The 25715-nt window shown below is 41.9% G+C and overlaps 1 protein-coding gene across 3 annotated transcripts in view; it reads right to left on the bottom strand.

Moving 5' to 3' along the window:
• Nucleotides 1-25715, bottom strand: part of ARHGEF28 (Rho guanine nucleotide exchange factor 28) — a 128886-nt gene that overhangs the window by 94913 nt on the left and 8258 nt on the right. For 2 of the 3 annotated variants that reach the window (XM_087742246.1, XM_087742245.1), the window contains 2 exons: nt 3433-3580; nt 1246-1539 (listed from right to left, as the gene is read on the bottom strand). In XM_087742246.1, the coding sequence (XP_087598372.1) occupies nt 1246-1539; nt 3433-3580 (442 nt within the window). The remainder of the gene's footprint in view (nt 1-1245; nt 1540-3432; nt 3581-25715) is intronic. The other variant, XM_087742247.1, reaches the window with a different exon arrangement.

The following is a 25715-nucleotide window of genomic DNA, read 5'->3' as shown; positions in this document are numbered from 1 at the left end:
TAGCCTAGTCTGTGAACAAAACTATAGCTGATTTCTTCAGGCTTTGAATCAAGGTCTTCATTGCTAAGATCCAACAGCCGTTCCAGCAGTTGAGTAATGTGAACAAATATTTACTACACACCAAAATGAAACAAGTAATGGCACTTCTTTTTTTCTCTCCTGTCTAGCCAATATTTGAATGAGACCTGCTATTTATTTTTACATCTCTTGAAAGAGCTGTTTACAACAGACAGATAAAAACCATCCTTCTCCTGAGGAACGCAGTAGCAGATTTCAAGCTATCTGTCATTAAGAATTAGAAAGATTTAAGACAGGAAAAAAGCCTTCACCCAAAGAAACGAGCTAAGTGCTGTGTTTTTACTTTGCAAAAGCTTGCATGAATCTCTCTTTCAGTTTGGCTCATATGGGAACTGCCGGTTCTCCAATTTTTAGCAATTGGAAGTACTAAAAGGAAAACAGCCAAAAGTACCAAATTTTCAATGAAAAACATGTGAAGCCATCAAGTTTAACACGGTTTCCAACCTCAGCTATAAATCAGCTGGGTCTGCAAAAAAAAATTATACTCTTCAGCAAAACCTAACTACAGTTTTCTGTTTGCAATGAAACCTGAAGCCAGGAAAATTTCACCTGATTTTGTTACAAAATTTTTCAATAGCATACCCTAATGTAAAGTTTCATGTATATTTTCATCCCGCTTCCTCTACAATAAAAAAAAGCCACAAAACTTGTTTAATGATACTCTCCCCAAAGAATTATCATAGTCATAAATAAAGCATAAATACTGACAGAACCGTGATAAAAATTGTTTACTCTGTACATCAGAATGCCTACAGTAATGCATTCTTCTGTTTTATGACTGTCTCCTTTTTGTCTGCGTAATTAAAATATCTCACTTGGTTGGAATCATGGTGGCAATACTTCACTGCTACAGTTCTTGCTTTTTTTAAACAGACAGCTCTTTAATCTTGCAAAGGCAGAGTCTATTTATATATAAAGAACAGCATTCACAGTGAGTCAAGGCACAAAATTGGAGAGATTGAGTTACAATAACCATTATTATCCTTTTTAAACCTCTGGGCACAAATCAAATTTCTGACTACCCCTCTCATACTTGAACAATTTTTCATCTTAACCACAAAATAAAGCACAAAGGTTGAGAACCTGAAATAAAATGGTGAAATACTCTGCTCTGAACCGTGCACCAAACCACCGTTAAAAGCTTTCCAACTTAAAATAAAACCTTACCACCTTCTGAGCAGTTTCCAAGGACGTTCCAGGTCAATGGCAATTCTTCATGAGCAACAGCCATCATCAAATCATTATCCAGGGACTGCAGATCTTTTATCCTTAGCCCAAACTTATCCAGCAACATCTTGTGACTAGCGGCAGTGACACATTCTGCGTGATCGACCAGAAAGCGAGACAACTTGCAAGACAGATTCTCTCTGTAAGTGACGGGACAGCTGCCGAGGACCACAGGTGAGTATCCCCTTGTGTACATTAACACAGAGACAGAAACTGCTTCTTGGCATCCATGGCCTGTAATTATAATTTAAATTAATCACCAGCATTACCTATGGTCAGAAAACACATTATTTTTTTCTCATTCCTCCCCGCCTCTAAAAGCTGTGACTACTCATCCAGAATTATTTTATTTTTCCCTCTAATTATATCTATTTGTCGTAGCGCATCCACCAACCATTTCTGGTGATGAACTTGGATTCGACTAGACTATGAACTGCCAGTCCTCCCAATTATACTGACATAATTAATTCTAGAACCAGTCTTTCTAGGTGAAGGTTCTTTAACCACAATGGAAAGAAGAGGTAACCACATCAGGATGAAATCCCACAAATCAAAAGCCTGAAGGTTTTTGGATAAGAATTAAGAATAATGAAATGCTCATGAAAAGAGTGGCAGAGTGGCCTGCAACAGGAACTCTGAGTAATATATCTATTTATTAACACCCATTTTGTACCTACCCAGTGTCTCCATGTAGGCCAAAACCCAGAAGCTTTTAACTAACGCATGCTTCATGCTTTTGGCAGACTTGGTTAAATGCTTTTATCAATTTGCTAACTTACAGCTGGGACCCTCAAAGTCCAACGGAGTTTGTCTCTCAAACCTCTTAAGCACCTCATGCATTCCTCCTCCTCCTTTGCCATGTCAGTGAGGGTGGATGTTATACATCTAAAAAAGGTGTAAGCTGTACCTCTCACTGGAGAGCTGATCATGACATACTATGGGTGCAAATCTAAATTTTCCAACATATCCCTGAATAACTACAAGTATATATGCAATCTAGTAGCTGCAGAAGGAAGCATGTACTTACCACATCTGCAGTTGTTTTTAAAGTGCTCTGCATTCCCTTATGTTTAATTTGGCCACTACAAAACAACACTAACATCAGCAGGGCTATATTTTAACCTCACACTTTATTTTCATCTGTTCATGGCTTCTGTTGGGAACAGGCAGAGGATTAAATGTTGCCTGTTGCCTTCTGTTTTTATTCATAGCCCCAAAGCAATCATTTAACAGTATCATTTCAGGCCTCTTAAAAAAAAAAAAAAAAAAGAAAAAGAGACTTTGCTACACTGGAACTGGAATAAGCCTAGCATTGCATTTTCTCCAGTTGTATCCCATGACAATCATTTACCATTTACAGGATCAAAGAAGGCACCATGTAACAGCAGCGAACTTTCCCTTTTTTTACTCAGCAGTTATTTTCAAGCTCTAAATCCCCTTTAGAACACAAGAACAAGTAACAAGCAGATCCTATTGCACAGGTACAACATGTCTATAGCCCTCTACTCACACAAATTAAAAGGCCACAAAGCACACAATAAAGGTGACAACCAGTGTTTATGTTACATCCACGAGGGGCACAAGGCCAAAGCAGAGACCTGGCTGGGAGGCAACTCAAATCCCCTGTTTGCAGCGAGGCACCCTGACACAGTTTCCCTGACACCTCTGCACTGTGTACAGCTCCAGCAGAGCTCCAAGCATCACACACCTCCACCATGAGGGTCTTGCAAGCCAGGCTGACTACTGCACCCAGGGAAAGCTAAGACAAAAACATGACTTCTGTAGGTGTTAGGATGCCCAGAAGTGAACAGTTGTGGCATAGAATTAATTCACATTAAAAATTATGTCATCCCTGAAGATTGCACTTTAATGCACACCCAACTATGCAAGCCCAGTAACACTGTCTACACCTGATGCTGTGCTGGTGTGGATTGCTACAAAAGGCAGGACCACCTATGGTCAGTCAAACTCAGCCTGGATCCTAAAGGACATCATTCAATTCCTGCATTTCCTCTATTACAGAGCCATAAAACAGAGTTATAACAAATCGTCCAGTTGTGCCCAGCTTTGAAATGGGGGTGGGGCATAGCAAAGAGATGAAAAACGTGAACAGGAGGTAACGCTCACCTGGAACAATGGACCGAAGAGTGTTGACACTAACTCGCTCAGCAAACATTATGTGCCTCTTCAGGGATCCATCATAAACAAAGTAAAACTCGGCATCCTCTGGGAGGTAAATGTCTTTGTCAAATTTTGCATTTATAGTCACCTGTCCCTGAAAAATGTAAGCACTTTCAGAAACATCCAGTAAATTTCTCATCTCCAACAAACCCATCGATATATACTTCAAATGTAAGTTTATTATAAGCTTTTCAATTCTCCTATACAGAGGCTGTGATCCAATGAGAAATCTGCAGTTTTCTACTGGCACTTAGAAAATAACACTGGTTTTATGCCTGCACAAGTAAAAGTGATTTAAAAACCTGCCTTTTAAATAATGTCTTCCAATTAATTCCTTTCATCCTGACCTACACAAATACAACTGTCTTTTTATTTAAAATGCACTAGAACAAGCAAGTCAATGAACCCAAGTATTTTGCTATTTACAAAAGCATGTTTTGTCTTAAAAAAATTAAAAAATTCTAAAGTGCTTGACATGATCTTAGACTCAGTTTACAAAACAAAAGCACTGAAGCAATTCTACAACTGACTATGCTGGTTTCAAAAAATACTAGTTCCCAGATATCTGCCCATGGGTTTCTTTATAGTAAATAGAAAGCAACCAGCCAAGAAAAATCTGTCATACAATAGCTTTAAGAAAGAACAGGAAAGGGATCTGAGAAGCAGCAAACAATAACAAATGTCTGACATGTCTGAGGGAGGAAATTTAGATGAAGTTGCATTTCCTCAAAGAGGAAGACAGCACGCTCCACCATGGTCCCTGGCTGCCACAGTTGTTCTAAACAAGACGGAATTGCCCCAACATCTGGCAGAAATGGTGTTTTCTGGAAAACACACTGCAGAAGAACATCTCAGCTGTTCACACTTCCAAATGATGCCTGCCCTTCCTCTATGCAAAACAGTTACCACAGCACTGACTCCACCAGCTCCATAAACAAGCCTGGGAAAAACCTGCACCAAAGCACAACACGGTAGCACAGAAATTTCCATGGCTGAAAACTGCAGTTATGCCCCTGACCATCCTGACAAGCATCCGGCTACTTCCCCTGTTCATTATATGGCAAACATATACTTTACTGCAGTGAGACTCTTGCCGGCCCCACGACATCACATCTTTGCCTGCCTTCCCCAAGGACATCTTTCTCGTCACTCGTAACAATGCGAATCCTGCATTTGTTTTCCTCTTAAATACAGGCGGGTCTATTGAACTACGGATGAAGAGGCAAAGGCTGGTTTCAGGCACAAAATCTTCCTTAGATAGGATTGTTCCTGTAAGGATAGATGTAAACAACATTAGGAGTCTGGTATCGAGAGCAAACATGCCTGTCATCCCCAGAAACTGGTAACGCACCTCTTTTTAGTAGCCTGAAGTGTTATTATAACTGCCAAGTGTTTTCTCCTATTTCTCTTTGGGGGTTTTGCACTGTTATACTCAGAATTTTATTATTATTATTATTTATTATTATTATTATTATTATTTAAATATTATTATTTAAATATTATTATTTAAATATTATTATTTAAATATTATATAAATTAATATTACATAAATATAAAATATAGATATTATATAAATAAATATTAATAATAATCATTTGTCGTCCTTTTTTTTTTAAATCTTTTTATGTTAGTTGTGAATAGCCCTTGTTGTCTGTTGGATAATACTACGGATGGCTATTTTGGGGAGTTAGGAACAGGGTAAGTCCCTGAGGACACTCCACAGACTGCTCCAGTGGATACTTAGCTGACAGCAGCCTGGTGGACAGGAACACAGCAGAATTTCTTCCACACAGGCACTTGCGGCCACAACTCCCAAACCACCTCTATACCCTCTGGACCCCTAAGGCTGAGGGACTACACAGCCAGCCAGCTTTCACATTTTCTTTGCACTAACTACATAAAACAAGGGAGATATTTTGTGGCAATATTTCTCCTTTCATAAGCCTACTCTTGAAAAAGACAAAAATCAAGGTCAAATTGTAGCCATTGGATTATACTGCTCCTTTTTTAAAAATGTTAATTTAGACTCAGTAAGGACAGAGGAACATCTTAAACCGATCACACTGCATAATGTACAGGCATGAGGGAGAATTTCACAACTCTTTGTCTTATAATAGGTGAAGGAAAAAAGCAAGAGGGGAAAAGATGGAGTGGAAAGCTCATGCATGTATGATAAAAAGGTTTTTCATAACCCACTCCTTACAACCCTCCAGAAGAAGAAACTGGTGGTAATTTAAGCAAATATTTTACAGAAGGAAGGCAAATTGGCAGCTAGCTTTTATCTGGCCAAACAATTAAGTGATTCATTTGGAAAAATCCCACATGATCCAAAAAGAGGGTTAAACACTGTATCACTAGAGAAGAATCAAAGATAACAGAGAAAGTAACTTTCAGAGAGGAATATTAAGCTGCACCTTTTTTGATGCTGGATGGTTACCACACCTGGCATCAGAAACAGTTATTTCACAGAGGACAAGCTCCTATCGTCATCTCCAGCACTTGCCATTTGCCATCGCATCCATCCTGTCTTCAGACGTTCTCGTTTCATGTTGCTCAATTCCATCACCTTCTTCCCTACTGCCACTACTAAAACATGCATCAGTTTGCTGTTCAGCCCATCACAAATGCCTTTTCCTCTGGCTTCAAAGTATCTTTTTTCTTCTCACATATTCCTCTCTGAGATACCTTTGGTGCAGTTATGTCAACTCCCCTTCTCACCACCTGAAAATCTTTTACAATTGCATCCTACTACTGATGGAGTTCACCCCTACACTTTCATCCCTTTCTGTCCGTCCACTACTTTGCACAATGCTTGTCCCATCCGGCCATGTCCTCTGCCAGCCACGCTGCCGCCTGCCCTCTCACAGGACAAGTCCTCTTCCACCACATATCAGCCCTTCTGCCCACCTCATCCTCTCCTCTGAGCTACAGCCTTCACCCTGGCTTCAGACCTACCCACGGCAGAGCCTGTCATAGCCTGTATTTGGGAAGGCATACTTACTGTACTTTGGACACACTTTAATACTAGCCTCCACAGAAGCCTTGATCTTTATAAGGTAAGATACGCTAGCCACCCTTTGGAAAAGGCATGAAAAAAAAAAAATTATTGGTGTTAAAGGGAACGCCATGGCTGTTCTAAATATATCTAGTACTACATTTAAACCTATATATTTAAGCATCTCTTCCTCCAACACAGTCCTCCCTTAGCGCAGAATTACATCTACTTAATGCTAGGTTTAATGTAAAGCAACACTTCCAATAAAAGCGTTAGGGATCTATACACTGCTGAAGAAATGGAGTTCATAGGACAGAGTGAAACCATAAAGAATAACCTCATGCTATGTTTGATCAATTCCTTTCCTACATTTGCAAAATATTTTTTTTAGATTTTAATATAGTTATTGTACAGTTAATATAATTATTAGACAGTATGTTGCATATGTAGTGTACATATAATCTAAATCCTTATATATATGCACTAATAAAAAAAAGATGCTGTAATGCAGCTAGACAATATCACAAACAGATGTGACTGATCAAGATGGCTGCACCCAGAATCCATTTGCACTGCTGGCACAAATGTGTTTATTTGGCAGACCAGTCTTTTCCACTCTTATGACCACTTGCAATTCCCTCCAAAAATTGTTGGCAGAGGCTCGTTCATTACACACATGAAAACAAGAATTCCACTGAACTCTCTGAGGATGCTTTTATTGCTGCTGCAAGAAGTGTCCTCATGTATGTCTATGCACACATCAGGGGTGCTTTCCCATTCCTTTTCACAGCTGTGAAGCGAGCTGCAGTGAGACAGCACTGTAATTAGCACGCTGTTCATTTTCTCTGTGTGAAGCCAACTTTGTTACTGAACTATTTTTTTTTTCTTCAAACAAAGATCACCTGCAGTCCATTCTGGGAAACTACTAGGTAGAAAAATACTTGGAGAAAGTGATGCATGTTGTGAGTCTCCTCCAGACTCTGCAGCTGGAAAAGGCAGAAGGATTCATCCCGCTCCTGAGCCGGACCAAAATGCAGCCTTTCAGGGCGGACAAGGAGGAAGAGGAGATGAAGGAAAAGTCTGCCAGCTTATTTAGTTCTTTGAAGAGCTCTTTGCACTCTTTTTTGGATGTAGTTGCCTTTAGCTGCATTTAAATGCACATCACTCAAGGGCATTGGCTTTACCATGCTATCAGCTCTGCACACAGGCCATCCACTGTTTTATTGAGAGCTGCCAACCTTACTAGCAACGACTGTACATTTCTTCCACAACTTTGATCAAGACATTGAAGAGCTGTGGGCCAAAAAATTCTCGCAAGGATCACACACCCCAGCACTTGACATGTGAAGGTCTGGGGAAGAGACTGATGCAGATAACTTTATTAGAAGGAAAAAAAAAAAAAAACAAAAAACCAAAAAACAACTTAGGGTGTACCAGGCTGTATAAGAACAGCCTGGAAAGACCAATATAGAAAATGTTGAAAAATACATACATTGTAAATAAAACGAAATTTCAGTGCCACAACTACTTTGGTCAAACACTGGAACAGGCTTCCTAGAGGGGTGGTTGATGCCCCAAGCCTGTCAGTGTTTAAGAGGCATTTGGACAATGCCTTTAATAACATGCTTTAACTTTTGGTCAGCCCTGAATTCGTCAGGCAGTTGGACTAGATGATCGTTATAGGTCCCCCTCCAACTGAAATAGTCTATTCTAGTCTACTTTGGAGTTTTTTTTGTAGCAATTGTTAAAGCTCAGTGTTAGAAAAGTGCAATAGAACTTCAGAAACTTGTACGAACTTGATCTCTATGAGCTTCTTTGCACACACATAGGTAGTTCACCCAGGCAAAAACCCAGAAGTCGTACATTAGCCCTTTAAGAAAAGCTTAAATCTGAGGGATAATTTAAATCTGAAGGATAATTTCTATCTTTCCATTATACCCATTCCCTGCAGAGGCATTTATTTCCTGGCTCCCTCAGACAAGGCCAGCCCAGCCCAGGGAGCAGGCTGCAGCAGGAACTACCTGAACAGATTTTTCCTCTGCAGACAAATGAGCTTGGAGAGCAACAGAAGTGGGAGGAATTCCAGCTCCATCCTCCTCCTCCTTTCCTAGCAAGGCACACAAGAAGGAGGGAAGTGGGCTAGGTCTTGCAATGAGACTCAGTAACATATTCCTCCACCAAAGCAATGCTTCTCTGCTTCATAAGGCTTTCCCAGAGCTTTTGGGGAGATGCTACCTCTTTTGTAAAACAGCTTCTTCTTGGCAGAGCCCAGGTGCTCAATCCAGGCTGTCACTGAAAACATATATCCACTAGACTATTAGAACAATTAAATAGTGTAAGTAAACAACAGTGAAACGCACTTCCAGAAATGCATACTCACAGAAAACACTTGTTCAGCATCACTCTCACCACATCTGGGAAAAGCACTTCTCCACTGCTGCCCACCCCACTCTGCAAGGCACAACCAAAGCACCTCCTCAAGTCTGCAAAAGACCTCTGACACTGACCCATCACTAAAGCATAAAGAGGCTAAAATTATAGTTATCAGCATTTAAAAGTAGGTAGTTAAGCCCTAATTCACATATCTTCACAAAAGAGCAAAACCAACAGAAATAAATTATATACACACTACCTGAAATGGGGACACGGTGATCCTACCGAGCAATGTTTGTTCTGAGCTTGTTCCAGACACTGAAGCTGGAAACACATCCCAGCTGGCGTATTTCTTCTGCATTTCTAAATATAGAACCAATTTAGGCTTAACACTTATCCTCTAGGTACCAAAACCCAAATTAGATAAGTCACACAGGCACCTCATCTTTGGAAAACTGGCCAAGTGGCCTGAATGCAGGGCAGCTGTGAGAGCGTGGACCCAGAAGACTTCACTGGGCCAGATTCCTGACAATCCATCACTTGCTAGGTGTCTTTGGCACTATTTTCACAAGTTCATTTGTCTAACAACAGTTCAACCTCTCTCCCACTCCTTCTTCTCCCTAACAAGCTTATTTATATCCTCATGAACTTGGAAAAATGTAACAGGGAGTTACAGGCTTATTTCTATGTGTAGGTATGCTTAAGCATGCTTCTCAAGGACCATGTGGACCTCAGATAGTTGAATCCCTATTTAATCAAAGCAGCGGGAAGGATGTGCCACTTTACCATCTCGGCAAATAAACACAGCCCCTCGTCACAGCTGGTTTCTCCAGTAGATGCTGGGGAAGTTCCTTGCCCTAAAGTTCACACAGTATTGATTCTGATGGACAGTAGAGGAAGCAAATTTTAAAGTCAAAGGGCACTTACTGAGACCAGCCAGCCATTATCTTACTTAGATTTACACCTGAGTGGCTCAAAACAAGTACCTCAGCTCTACCAAATCACCACAAGGACACATGGGAACTGGAGAGCCCTCAAACACCATCCAGGCCTGTAACAGCAAAGAACTTTAGGCAGCCACATCAACATCTCCGACTGCAAAACAATATCAGAAATTGTACAGCAGAAAAAGACCATGGGAGAAACCCTTGGTCCATTGAAGCCAGGAGGAGTTTTCCCACTGATTTAATGAGAGCCAAGATTACCATTGCAATCCTTGAAGTAAACAAAAAAGCATGCAGAAGGATTGGGAAGAGGAGGCTACAACTACGGGGACATTAACAGAGACACCAACCCAACTCTAAACACATTAAACCTGTGGCTGAGCAAGTGTTTGGCAGCTTTGGCCTCTCTGGGATCCACAAAGGTAAGCATACCTTTTATCACCAGTGAAAACACTGCCCTGGCACTGGCACAAAGGAGGAGATTAGGAAGGTTTGTGTTTTTAACAGGATTTATAGGTCTATGCACTTTTTCAATGTAACCAAACAGGTTTTTCAGATATATGTTTTCCTTTGGTTTCTCTAGGGCACTGGAGAGCCGACCGGGTCGGGCACACAGCAGCAGGGTCCCCCAAGCCCCATGTCCCGGCCAGGGAGCAGCAAAAACCAGACTCCCCACAGCCTCAGAAGAAGAGCTCCCACCTCCAGCCGCACTCTGACCTTCTTCTGCATCCCAGCGAGGGCCTGGGGCACGGTCCTCACGAGGAGAAGAGGGGAAGAGAGGTAGCAAACCCTCACGGCTGAGGCACAACGGCATCCAGGCAGGCAGGAGAGGTCAAAGGGGCGACTGTGGCACTTCCAGCGTGCCTTATCCCCACTTTGCTGCAAGTCACCCCGCACCTTAATAAATAACTGGCCCTTAACCTGAACCAAGCTTCTTCCACTTTGAATTCATTTAGGTAACATCATGTTCTTCACCAGCAACCTGCCCCAGCAAAACAGGTGCAACGCAAGAAGACCTTTAGTGGACTTCCAGATCCAGGCCATTGTGCTGGCTAACACTTAAACTTCAACAATTGGTCCCTATCCTTGCATACACAGCCTGGATAAATCTATTTTCCCAACAGCCTTTTACCATAAAAATAATACATTCCTGAGTATGCTAAAAATGTCTTAACCAAACTATATAAGCAACATAATAGCTTGAGAAATAATGTTTTACCCAGTGTTTCCAAGGATATTATCTGTAAATGCAACGGTACAAACAGACCCCATATTTGTAATTACATGCTCTAAGACAAATATCTATGTGCAGGGGTAAAAAAAATAGCTTATTTGTTCCCAAAATGCAAGTCCCAACATCTCAAAGTAAATGCGAATCCCGAAGTATTGCTAGTAATAACGGGGTTTTTTTGGACTATGTAAGCTGCCACTAGCCACTACAATTTAACATAAATACTTCTTCACTGTTCAAAAGACTCACTTCAGAAAATCTGTATATTTTAAGGTGAATTGTTTTAACATATTTTACTTGTGCTTAGACAAGAATAGTGGCAAGATATTTTCCCTGAGCAGCCATACAGTTTTAATGATCTTTGCTGCAACTATGAACAATCCTACACAAAAGATGCTAAAAAAGCAGTAGGGAAATTGTAAATAAACACAAAACAATCATACTCAAATCATTAATAACAAGGTCAAAGTTATAAACATGCCTTTCTAATGTTCAGTGATATTTTTATAATGTCCACCAGACAGTCCACCAGACAGTTCTTGTCAACAGACTGCAGTAAACATTGTCATGGACGTGTTTAAGAAAGCATGTGCCCTATTTTAATGGAATGCAATGGGATTCAAGGTTAAACAGGCAATGAAACAGCAATTACATCCAGGGAAGGAAAGGAGTAACAAGCTGAAAAACAAAATAGGAGATAAAAACTGAACATTTCTCTCTAAGCATTAACTTTCTAACTGTATAGCTAATACCATCTTAAATGAAAATAGGGGGTTTTTCCCCAATTGAATGACTTAAGAGAAGAAGCAACTAAGTATAATTAATTTCTTTTCTATCCAGAGTAACACAACAAGCATAATTCCATGTACAGACTGGAAACAAGGTATGTGATGATACAGTCATATTTAGTATTACACATTATCCAAAAGCCTACACAGAGATTTTTATAAAAATTAAATATGCACATACAGAAGAGCCAGTCCTCTGCTGATTTACACTGCAAAACTCCAGCATGCTGAGAACCTCACTCATTTGCACCAGGTAAAACACTGGTCTTCAGCCTCCGCACCTGTGCACAAGACACCGCCTGCATGTGGGAAATGCACCACGGCAGATTCTCCAAACAATACCAGCTTTACACACCAAGTATTTGTAGGTACTTCTTCAGCATAAGGCAGCTTTGTGAGAAACTCAAAAAGGAAGCCTACAAAGGGTGGAAGCAAGGACACATAGCCTGAGAGGAATACAGAGAAATTGCCCGAGCAGCCAGGGATGAGGTTAGGAAAGCTAAAGCCCTGATAGAATTAAATCTGGCCAGGGATGTCAAGGGCAGTAAAAAAAGCTTCTATAAGTATGTCAGTGATAAAAGGAAGACTAGGGAAAATGTGAGTCCTCTCCAGAAGGAAAATGGGAGACCTGATTACCCAGGATATGGAGAAAGCTGAGGTACTTAATCACTTTTTTGCCTCAGTCTTCACCGGCAAGTGCTCTAGCCACACCACCCAAGTCACAGAATGTAAAGGCAGGACCAGGAGAATGAATAACCACCCACTGCAGGACAAGATCTGGTTCCAGACCATCTAAGGAACTTGAAGGTGCACCAGTGCATGGGGTGTGATGAGATGCATCCATGGGTCCTAAGGGAACTGGCGGATGAAGTTGCTCCTATTTGATCGTATTTGAGAAGTCATGGCAGTCTGGTGAAGTTCCCACTGACTGGAAAAGGGGAAATATAACCCCCATTTTTAAAAAGGGAAAAAAGGAAGACCTAGGGAACTACAGGCCAGTCAGCCTCACCTCTGTGTCTGGCAAGATCATGGGGCAGATTCTCCTGGAAACTATGCTAAGGCACATGGAAAACAAGGAGGTGACTGGTGACAGCCAACATGGCTTCACTAAGGGCAAATCGTGCCTGACAAATTTGGTGGCTTTCTACAACGGGGTTACAGTGTTGGTGGATAAGGGAAGAGCAACAGATATCATCTACCTGGACTTGTGCAACACATTTGACACTGTCCCACGCGACATCCTTGTCTCTAACTTGGAGAGACATGGATTTGACAGATGGCCCACTCACTGGATAAGGAATTGGCTGGGTGGTCACACTCAGAGAGTTGCGGTCCACAGCTTGATGTCCAAGTGGAGATCAGTGATGAGTGGTGTTCCTCAGGAATCGGTATTGGGACCAGCACTGTTTAACATCTTTGTCAGCAACATGGACAGTGGGATTGAGGGCACCCTCAGCAAGTTTGCAGATGACACCAAGCTGAGTGGTGTAGCTGACACGCCTGAGGGACGGGATGCCACCCAGAGGGACCTGGACAAGCTTGAGAAGTGCGCCCATGCAAACCTCATGAAGTTCAACACGGCCAAGTGCAAGGTCCTGCACATTAGTCAGGGCAATCCCAAGCACAAATACAGGCTGGGCGGAGAATGGATTCAGAGCAGCCCTGAGGAGAAGGACCTGGGGGCGTTGGTTGATGAGAAACTCAACGTGACCCAGCAATGTGTGCTTGCAGCCCAGAAAGCCAACCGTATCCTGGGCTGCATCGAAAGAAGCATGGCCAGCAGGTTGAGGGAGGTGATTCTGCCCCTCTACTCCGCTCTCGTGAGACTCCACCTGGAGTACTGCATGCAGCTCTGGGGCCCCCAACATAAGAAGGACACAGACCTGTTGGAGCAAGTCCAGAGGAGGGCCATGAAGATGATCAGAGAGCTGGAGCACCTCTCCTATGAGGACAGGCTGAGAGAGTTGGGATTGTTCAGCCTGGAAAAGAGAAGGCTCCAGGGAGACCTTACAGCAGCCTTCCAGTACCTGAAGGGGCCCTACAACAAAGCTGGAGAGGGACTTTTTACAGGGGAGCATAGTGATAGGACAAGGAATAAAGGCTTTAAACTGAAAGAGGGTAGATGTAGGTTAGATATAAGGAAGAAGTTCTTCACTATGAGGGTGGTGAGGCACTGGAACAGGTTGTCCAGAGAAGTTGTGGATGCCCCAGCCCTGGAAGTGTTCAAGGCCAGGTTTGATGGAGCTTTGAGCAACCTGGTCTAGTGGAAGGTGTCTCTGCCCATGGCAGGGGGGTTGAAACCAAATGATCTTTAAGGTCACTTCCAACCCAAACCATTCTATGAAATGCAGAGGAAGCGTATGCGCAGACACCTCTGGGCACAAGTAAGAAACATCTCCCCCATGTTCACTCAGGCCGAGACAGCACAAGGGAAGCCCAACAACTAGCAGCTGAGGCAGCTCTCCGTTCTTGTCAAAAGAGTGAGAAAAAAGGGTTCAGTGACCACTTGTGTCTCAGAATATAATCTGAAGGATACTTTTAGCAATGTCCCAGCACAACCTTGAAGAGAAAATGACTAACACAGAAATTTCCTAATGAAGACCGATAAGCTGCCCTCTTTCGATATGAAATAGCAGCAAGTTCACCACTTTGGTTTAGATGCGGTGCCTTTTTAAAAGGAAAAATACGTGTTGGTAGAAGCTGTTGCCACCTTTTTGACTGCTAAGTAGCCCAAATAAACTGGAAAATAAAAAACATTCTGTTAACATCCAAACCAATGGCAAAAGTACACTCCAAGCAAAAAAGAACAAGAAGGATGGAAGAGATCCTGAGAAGTCAACTAGCTGACTCCCCTGCCTCAAGGCAGGATCAACGCTGCCCAGGTTATTCCTCAAAGGCTGGTTTTGTCCACCCTGTTCTGAAAGCACCCCACACACAGTCACCTAACACACAGCACCAGGAACTTCTTACCACCCAAACAATTCCCTGCCTGGCCTCTCCCACCTCCCGCACCTGGAACTATTTTGGCTTTTCTAAGGGCCTAACAAGCCTTTGGCCTTGATTACACGATAGCTGGGTGATACAAAATGGCCAGCAACACGCCAGAAGGCTCCACTAAATAATTCAGCACAGCCTCTGTTTCTGTACAGCTGTTTTCATGCACAAGCTGAGCTCTAACCTGTCTGACTTCGGAACTCGTTTATTTTTACTTGTTTTGAAGAGGAGGCAAGATGAAGGGTTGTGCTGTATTTTGTTGGGTTTTAATCAGACATCAGCCTTAAACCTTGTGGGTTTTCAGTCAAACTTATTGCAATACTCCTCCCGTGGTGGCAAACTGAAGTACATTTGATGTATTGGGAGGTTCTGAAATTGCATACACTGGCATTTTCCCAAAGCTGATGCCTCAAAATAAGCTACACCTTCTGTCTCCTCACTAGCCTCAACACACGCTCACTCTCTTCAGAGACACAGGCAAAAGAAAAAGTTTCTTGTTGAGAACTGCAAGACTTGGCCCCAGGAAAAGGAATTAGAATCCAATGGAATTAAAAAAAAAAAAAACAAAACAAAACAACAAGCATCTAAAATACTGCTTATTACCTCAAAACCAAATATAATTCCTCTAAAAAGAAGTAACCCAGTAACAGGTAATGACATACATATGTGCCCTTGTTTCGGCTGAGATATAGAGTTAATTTTCTTCCTAGTAGCTGGTACAGTGCTGTGTTTTGGATTTAGTATGAGAATAATGTTGGTAACACACCGATATTTTAGTTGTTGCTAAGCAGTGCTTACACTGGTCAAGGACTTTTCAGCTTCCCATGCTCTGCCAGGTGCACAAGAAGAAGCTGGGAGGGGGCACAGCCAGGACAGCTGACCCAGACTGGCCAAAGGGCTACTCCATACCACATGGCGTCGTGCTCAGTATATAAACTGGGGGAGTTGACTGGGGGGCAGTGACTGCTGCTTTGGGACAGACTGGGCATTGGTCAGCAGGTGGTGAGCAATTGCATCGTGCACACTTGCTTTGTATATTATTATTATTATAATACTTTATTTTATTTCAATTATTACACTGTTCTTATCTCAACCCATGAGTTTTCTCACTTTTATTCTTCTGATTCTCTCCCCCATCCCACCAGGGGGGAGTAAGCGAGCGGCCGTGTGGTGCGTAGTTGCTGGCTAGGGTTAGTAGATCTATCATGTCTCTCTATGCTGCTCTGCACTGCTAAGTTGCCTCTAATTGTTATCCACTTTAAAAAGAAACACATATTAGACATATTGATGCATTTCATTCAATGCATACCCATTATGCCCAGACGCTTCCCAGGTCCTTATTTTCTATAGCATCATCTTATCACAAAAAATTGCCCTCCACAGTCCCGTTTCTACTGTTGCACCCTCTCAGCCAGCCCTTTGCTTTTTGTTTAGCTTCTGTCAGCTCTTCCAGCTCATATTGCTTTCATCCCTGCTGCAAAGCACCATTGCCAAAAAGATGGCAAGCACAAACACAGCAGGAACTTATGGTTCACCAAGGCTGTGAGGGAAGCCTGGCACAATTTTAGGCCACAAACAGCATGGCATGCAGCAAGGAGGCGGTCAAAAAAGCATAACACTGCGATGCAAGTGTCACGTAAAGCTTTCATGCTGCACTGCTGTACTAGTATACAGGGTGACGGCTGGGCAAAGCAACAACCAGGGTACTGAAGGGATTAAATCATAATGGAAGATCAAAAGGCACATAAATACAGCATAACTTGACATTTCAACCAGAACAACCAGACATTTCAGAAATATATTCTAGTGCCAAACACAGAAGCCCAGACACTTTATCTGATCACACGTAGGTGGCTGCAGGAATTCAGCCAAGAGCAAGAAACCCCCCAGTGACACTGCAAATCATAAAGATGAACAGAATGAAGGCATCTACTAATTTCTTCCTCAGCACAGGATGGCAACGCTCACCTCTCATTTAAAGGTACAGCTGGCAGCAAGACCATTTACACGTCACCGTTAGCAACCCGGCCACACTAACCTGGCCCATGCCAGACCTGGGCACACAATCTCATTTTTGTTGAATTAGTGAGAGCACACGATACAGACCTTATGCCAGCTTTGCGCTTTTTATGTCTTCTGTATGTCAGCAGCAGGAAAAGAGGCAGTACCTGATCTGGCTGCTGGTGCAGAATTAATCTATCAATGTTTTTAAACAATCTGAAGCAGAGACCAAGTTTATAGCAAATCAGCACTTTGCATCACATGGCTGCTGTTTCCTTTAACTTGTCACTAGTGGTCTTAAAGCTGTGTTTAGTGCACCATCAAACTGTGACAACAGGTAAGGTGGAGAAAAGTTTTCAGTCTCCCATATGGCAAAGTAATCAATACTTGTGGAGAATGGGATATCTTCTAATTCTGGAACTGCTGGATAGAAATAAAACAGCCTGGATGCCTTTTACAAGAATGAAGGGGAAAAAAAAAAAGGAAGAAAAAAAAAAAACAAACTTTTTTCAAGCATTACACAGTGCCAAAACATGTATTAACATTCTTGCTGGTCTGTCGTTAAAAATATCATTCAGTGTTTTGCTGTCAATGGCAACATAATTTATGTTGCTGCATAAAATCATGCAGAGGAATCAGGAAGCTTGGGAATGAGCTGTTCACATACACAGGTCAGAAAACTTCTGCAATAAGGCATATTAATAGAAAATTAACATCGATTCTGACATGTAACTTAACTAAAAAAAACAGTTACCTCTTTCAGTTGACTTGATTTAAAATACATAAATCAGTTTACTTATTATTCTCATGTCCTATGGGACATCAGCGCTCTACTGTTGCAGACACTACACAAATACATGTAAGCACGAAGTCCATGCCCAGAAAAAACCCAATCTAAGGACTGAACAGGAAAACAAAAAATGGATGAAAAATAATACACCATGGGAGCAAAAAATGATCCGACTGCTGATGGACATGCTTTGAAGTACCTGCTCTTTTCCTTCATATCTTTTAAAATAAATCCCATTCTTTCACATGTATTTCCTTAGTTTCATTCTCGCAGCAACTATGCATCCAAACACAGGCCAGCCTGTGCACACTCTTCTGTGTGCCTCCATGCAAGCCGCCCATGACAGACCTGATGAGGCTCCCTCAGAGGTCAACAACAAAACACTCATGACTCCAGCCAGTGCTGGATCAGGCCAGCGAACACAGCTCGATGCATTAGCAACTGCATGCTGGAAGCCCAACACACATTTACATTCTAAACCACATTTCTCTTTTGTGTTTTGAAATCACCAGCTAAACAAAACAGTGGTTTCAGCCTGGTTGAACACACAGACTGGCCCGGGATATGGCCAACCACACCACAACAGCAAATAACATGAAAGCACAGGATGGGCAAGATGGGCTAAAAACCGATTTCTTTCCACGACGTGCTGGCTAGAAGAGACTGAACACACGGCAAGAGCAAAAAATCCAAAAGCTGTATCCCACATTGAAAACTCTATCCCTTTCCACCCCTCTTTCCACCTCAAGTCTTCTTAGTTCAGCATGGAGAAACTGGGAAGGCACACGGCTTGGCAGGGCAGATGATCAACTACTCCCTTTGGGATCAATATATAAGTCCTATTGCCACTTTGCGCTCATATCATGCAAAAGCATGCTGGAATCGTATATCAGTTTGAACTTCGCTTCAATCGTTTAGAAAACAGAATAACACTGTTGAATTATTTCTGTTAATTCTGTTTCCCAGTTTCCATGCACATGAAACCCATGCATTTGTGAAGAAGGTAACAATTTAGCTCATTTGTCCCTCTAGCTCTAACTAGGAATACAAATAACATACTTTAGGAAAAAAAAAAAAAAAAGATAATTTCTTCCTGCCAAACAAGATTATTTACAACTCTAACTCTCTCACCAAGTGTTTTCAGAGTCCCTCTGCCTATGGACCTCTGAACATTTTCTAGCAGATGTGCTCAAATTATTCCCAGACATACTGCTAGAGTAAAAATAAAACCCTGTTTATTTAATCACCTTTTGCATGGGCCTCACTGCAGAACTGAAAATTTCAGAAGTCTTCAGGATTGTGTGAATATCAGAGTGCACGCTACCATTGTCTTCACCTGGAGCAACATTAACCAAAACAGCACTCGGGAAAACTCTCACCTTTGAGGTAAAAACAGCCCCGACAGCTAGAAGTTGCTGACAGAGTACCAAATTAATCCAATCCCTGGATATGCATTAAGAATCATCCTTTCAAACTGAACTTTTTACCACCCTTTGCTTTCTGATCTTTTCAACAGGACTTTCACTCCTAATCTGAAACTTTTGTCTTTAATTTCCTCTGCTGTAGAACAGCCATGTGTACTCTGAAATTGGCCTGGAAGTAGTTTATGCAAATGTCCGTTATGAAACTGTAATTATTTTTCCCCTTCCATGTCACTGCTGTCAAGTGTGCAGACGATACAACAGTACCAGGGCTAATTCAATGGGAGAGCATGAAAGCCAGCAATGGGGCAAGGCAGGATGGCCCCTGGCAGCTGGCGGGACAGGGCTCCCTTGCTTCATTCCTTGGCCAGTGCCTGCCTACTGGCTTATGTCTTTTTTTACTGGATAATGAAATAAGCTTATTTGTGAGCTAAAACATTTGAGAACTAATTCTGTTTCACCATGTTTCTCACCCACGGAAATCCAGGTAGTTAAACTGTCCAGCAGGCTTTGCTTTGAAGAACCTTAAAAATCAGTCCAGGAATTTGCTGTTGTTGTCTGCACCCCTTGGGTATTAAATATGTCCCTTATTTCACTTCCTCCTCTCTGATCCTTACTCAAGTACCTTCTACAGCCAAGGTACCTGTGAATAAGCAGTCGTGTTTTCAACTGGGTCCCAGGGAATTATGCCAGCTCATCCTTGAGAAACCACAAGATCACAGATTAGGAAAACAGTGAAGATGCTAATGAATCTGGCTGTAGCCCAGGTGTTTGCCCGAAAACTCCTGGAGGGAGGGTATATCCTTTGAAAAAGTCACAAAAGATCTAAAGAACATCAAAATTGTTACTTAATGACACAAGGAAATAAAACAGCATCGATCCAAGGGATAATTAACTGAGGTTGTAATACAGACATGCCTTTGTAGGGAGAGGCTAGAGGTATATTGCATGTGATAAAAAAGCTGCCAGACTGTCTTGCCCACACCAGCATTTAACTTCCAATTTCGCACTCCTACTCTCTCTTAAGAGAGTCAACCTCTTGGGCCAGCAGTTGATGTGGAGGCAGCAGGGAAGCTACGGTGTCATCTCAACTTGCTCGGAGCAAGTCCACCTGGAAGGCACCCGGCTGCAGTCACTCCTCCTCCTTTGCTGCTACCGAGGCTGAGCTCCAGCAGTGCAATGGTGAAGGGAAATGCTGGTGTCAACCAGGCCTAGGTTTGCACATGCACATGAACTAGCATATGAATTCAGGACACACTGCCTCGAGTGCTCCAAACCCTCACAGGAACAGCCCTTGGCCTCGGTACCTCCTGCTTCACTGCAGGATGAGGGGACAAAGGTCAAGACATGGTTCCTCTGGCTCCCATTTATTCTCAGAGGAGAGATAGCTGTGAATGCAGACTCGCACCTCCCTCTCTCTGTCTCCATCTAAAGCACCTACACTCCTTTCTTTGAAACCATAAATGAGATGGGATGTACCTGCATCCCATGGAATGCACCTCCCCTGATGGGGCATACCATGAGCAAGCTGCATTAGAAGCAGTTTCCACTTACCATCAAGGCAAAGCGAACTACCATGCACAAAAATGTTCTTCATACAGACATATTTAACTTCTAAACAGGTTATGGAGAAAGGATGCTGCCCTATACTAGCATCCTAGGTTAGGATCTGAGAAATCTGGACAGAAGTGTGTTTCACCACACCTTTCTTACATTTTAGGCATGTTGCTGTGCCTACATTACCTCAGACCTTCTTTGTAAATGAAGTTAAACAACATCTGACTATAGAAGAGCATTATGTGAGGAATGGTGCACTACAAAGATCACCAGGCACTGACACTATTACAGTGTTGGAAAACACAGGCTCTTAGCTAAAATAGACAGCATTAAGCCAATATCACATTGCCCGGAACAAATCACCAACCCAAACAAACAAATAGCCGGACAACCAAAGAAAAGGCATGACCACGCAAACTCTGTAAAGACCACTAAAAGGAAACATGCTGGACAAAAATAAACCCTAGAAAACTTCACACGCTTGGCACTCTGTAGACCCAACCCAGGCAAAGACCATTGCCGAGCTTATCCAAGGTCGAGAGAGTCTCCAGGCACTCGGAGACTCTGCAGCTGCGAGCAGCCTGGTGCTACATCCTACCCTCAGCCCTCCCCAGCCCAGGCAGAGGAAAACCTGCTGAACCCTCACTCTTCGTAGGAATACTTCAGTATATCAATACTAAACAGTGAATACACAAGCACCCCTTCCTCCTTGGCACCTATGCTTCACCAAAGAAGCTCTAACAGTGTCAGAAACAAAACCCAACCCCAAACAAGAACAAATCAGCAGTGACACTTAAGAGAGAGAGACTTGGTGTAGCAGAATACAAGAGAAGTTAATTAAGCTTTGACCTCAAGCACTTTTAGCCAACACCAGTCGTTGTAGGCAGGAGCATGTGACACCTTAGGAAAGTGCATTTCAAGAACAGTACGCAACATACAGTACAGAACCAAGTGGAAGTTTTATTTTCCAGGAGATCTTGAGTCTCGAAGCTGGGAGCCCATGTTTCTGCCTCTTCCCAGAAAATTAACGTCCAAATAATCCTTCGGAAAGACCGAATTGACACATAACCTCCACTATCATCTCCTTGGGAGTTGAGGCCCCTCTGATGTCTACAGGGAATCGCTGTGGATATCCTCCATGGCTCAGCATCTCTTTATTTCTCTCTGCTGCTCCCACGGGAAACATCCATCAGGCTCTCAGCAGAGAATAATTTACAAACTTCTCAGATCACTTATTTTCTGCTCTTGAGAGCTGACTACTCCCACGGTATGTTTGCCCCATGGCAGCAAGATATTTCTTTGCCAATGTCAAAGATCAACATTGGTGACCAATAACATTTCTTTAAAACAAACAAAAAAAACAAACAAAAAACAGTCACCTGCCATTAAATAAAAAGGAAGGATTTTCCATGAGAGATTTGTTTTTCCACACTAGAAACTGCCTTCAATAGGAGGAACAACTGCCATACATGAATTCTTTAATATCTGAAAAGCGTTTCATCCAATACTTTGCTTTTTATCTGTCACAGATAGTCTTTTTTCCATCTACAATGAAACCAGTGGCTGCCTGAAGACAGCATGGTCTTATTCCGTATACTTGGGTTTAGTACACTATGAAATGAAAAGACTCAGCTTGCTGCTCTCCTTACAGAAAGAACTGGATAAATGTAATTTTATTTGTATCAGTTAAAAAAGTATCATTTAGGAGGCCAAAAGCTATTTAAATTCAAGTTCTACATACTTAAACAATGTAGTATTAGCACTGAAAGAAGAAACAACATGTATGATGTAGTTTATCCTTGGCTAGTCAATCCTGAAAATTAGACTGGCTTATAAGGAGTAATTTTATGATGTGGTTAACAGTATTTTGCTGTCTAGAAGCCGGAAACAGGCTCCTCAAATTAAGTGAAAAGCATGTGCTTCAAATATTTAATTTTCTGTTTCGTTACCATTTATTTTTTAAACCATGACATTTATGTGCATTGTAATGAGATTTTAATCGTATTGCTGCCACAAAAATTACATATAAAGAAAATAGTATAAAAATAATGCATTTTTGAAATGCAGTAATTTCATAGAGTATTTTTAAATTATATTTCACAAAAATTATATTACCCAGCAAAGTCCTTGAGCTTTCTGAATGCATTCCTGCTTATGTAACAAAGAAGAAACAGCCATCACTTGGCTGACCAGATTACGCATACTATTTTAGATTTGCAAAGAAATTCAGAACTGACGAAGTGTGACAATTCGAAAAACAGCACTGTATGGATGCATCCTCCAGCTGTGTAACAGCTGCTCACATACAGCAAGTCCACAAAGTACCTTGCATAATCTTTACAAATGTGTATTATAAACACAGCACTGCGGTTATTCTCAGATAATCTGACATGAAGTACAAGCCTCTCAGACAGACATTCTTGGAATAAAGAAGAGTGTAAAGTCCACTTGATATAGATGCTAAGCATGTTTAAATACAGTGTGAAAAGCATCCTAATTTTGGACCCAGCATACAGTAAATCTCTCTTTCTCTCAAAGAACAAAAAAACATGCTTTCACAGAGGCTGGAAAGAAGGATTACTTCCTACCTTTTGACCACTTCCACTTGTCGATGGAAAAGAATGTGTTATAACCGTATGCTGACATTTTTAAAGTTGCATGGGAACAGTATGCGACTGTAATGACGTGGTATTTTGTAGTTCCACTGTGCCCTTTAAAAGGGACTGGAACACATGAGAAAAATACCTGAATTCACTGCAGTGCAAATACTTGTCATGTTCCCTCAGTCTTCCCAAGAGATGCTTTCTCTATCCCTGCTTATGGATGAAGATTTTAGACAAGCTCAGCTAGCCAGAGAACTGCTTAATGAAAACTGTCTAAAGAACTGCACAATCAGAAAGGACTTTCACATCTAATTTAAATGCTGATTTCATTGTGTTCTCCAGCAAAGTCAAGCAAATAAAGCAGGAGTAGTTGGAAGGAGTTTCCAGAACTGATGAAGTAATTGGATCTGACTAAGAGAGAAGAAATGCCTTGATTCAAGGACTTTTTCAAGATGGACAGACCTCTTTGATCTTCCCAGACGCACTCAGATTAGGAACAATATTGTCACAGGCAAGATTGTGAAGCTGCAATGCTTTCAGACACTAACTCACCAGAGCCTCAGATGATCAGTATAAGGTCTGCCAAGGCCTCCCCAAGTTTTAGATGGGGGTTGAGGGACAACCTTGAATCTTTCTCAGTCACTTTAAAGTGCTCACATAGCCCCTTTCCATTCCCTGCAGAAGCCCTCTAAGCTTTACATACCCTTGTTCCCACATACACACTCACACCTCACCCTACACAAAATATAGGAGGCTGTTAAAAAATTACCACAGTCCCAGTTTCTGGGAAACTCACCCCAGGTGCTCCCACTGCAAGTCTCTAGAAGTCCATGTTTCACCACTATCCTCAGGGTTGGTAGCACTGGGGACCCAGAGGAAAGACACCATCTCCACCTGCTCCCCCCACAAGAAAACAAGTTGGTGACCACCTAACAGCAATCCAAACCACTCTCATTGGGTTTCTAGCAAGTTAGGAGATCCCTCTAGGATTTACCCACCTGGGTTGGTGAGAGGCTGTGGACCACAATCAGCAAGTCACCAAAGCTCAGGTCCACTACAGGCTCTCGCTTCTGCAAAGCTTAGAGCAAACGTTCCCAACTAATATCACATTCTCACATCCATCCTTCAACAAGTGACTAATACACCTCAAGCCCTCTCTGCTTCCACCTGATGAGTCCCTAGTTCATCAGAGATGTATCACTATTAGTCCCCAAATGCAGAGTTTTGTACCATGCTCTTATTAACCGGAGTAAATAAAAGGCAGGAAAATTCAATCTTCCCATGTAATAACTGAATTCTCCTCAGTACTAATCAACGTCTCCCAATATTATGATGTCCACAGATTTACACAGATTTCACAAGCCTACATATGGCTCTCAGGGTTATAATCAAAATATTAAACAGAACTGGCCTTAAATATGATCCTTAAAGAGTATCACTTGTAATATTTTTCTCCCTACCCTAATAACTGTTCTTGCAGTATCCGTATATCCTTATCTCTTTATATTAATCTCCACCTTCTTTCTCTTCCATAAGAACTTCCTGTGAGGCACAGTATCAAATGTTTCATGTTCAACAACTTGGATTAAGTCCACTGCACTGCCCTTCTCTAAGTGGTCAGTTATCTCATCGCAGGAAGGTATCAGTCTGACACAGCCACCTATGATAAAAACATGTTGAATTTTAACCATTGGCACCATGTCCTTGATTCTTCTTTCTGTCAAAATTTGTTTTTAAAACCTTGCACCACACAACCAACATCACAGGATCAGGACTCAAATCCCACCCCACCCCCACCTTTAAAAATATTGCATCTAATTTGTGCAAGCCTGAGGTTCCCACTCCCAAGATGACAAATACAATGAAAGCTCACGCTGGTGCATTAGCAATCCTATGTTCCTTCAGTAACTCAGGGTACAGGTTATTTGTACTCCTCCATTTCCATCCCCATCTTATCACAGTAAGCTGATAATAGTTTTGTTTCTGTCTTTGTTTCACCTTTTACCACCCCTTTGAAAACCATTCAGTGTTCTCCCAGTACCCTCCTAGACACCAACATTCATGTACCCCTGCTACTACCATTCTCATTGCAAACCACGGCAGAACAAGCCAAAAAAGACAACCGTGGTTTATTAATAATAGTGACTAGATTGCCCAAGTTTTAATCCTCATACTCACATCCCCTTGAAGGCACCAAGTAAATTAAGTTTATCTCATGCATGTCCTCACTCCTGTTACTTCCTGTTTTTGAACTCTGAGTTCACCTGTTTTAAGCAATCACTTCAGGTTTTGCAGAAAAAATTCCATTTGATTACAAACTTCAACTCACTCATTTTTTGACATAACATACAATTTCCTGCTTTGAGGAAGTGGAGAGAATGGTAATTTGGAATTTTATAGGGAAAAAACAGCCGTATTGTGGGAAAGAGAGAGTGAGTGGTGTCTCTTCGCAGGCAGTAATTCTGCTTTTGAAAACTGCAACTGAGACCGCTGAAGGAGAAGAAAATAATGATCATAAAGGGGAAATAATTT

This window comes from Nipponia nippon, unplaced genomic scaffold, assembly GCF_047370975.1.
Source record: "Nipponia nippon isolate SJK-2023a ecotype South Korea unplaced genomic scaffold, ASM4737097v1 scaffold_8, whole genome shotgun sequence".
Taxonomy (NCBI): domain Eukaryota; kingdom Metazoa; phylum Chordata; class Aves; order Pelecaniformes; family Threskiornithidae; genus Nipponia; species Nipponia nippon.
Note: the sequence above shows the minus strand (reverse complement) of the source record. Positions and strands in the feature narration are given on the sequence as shown.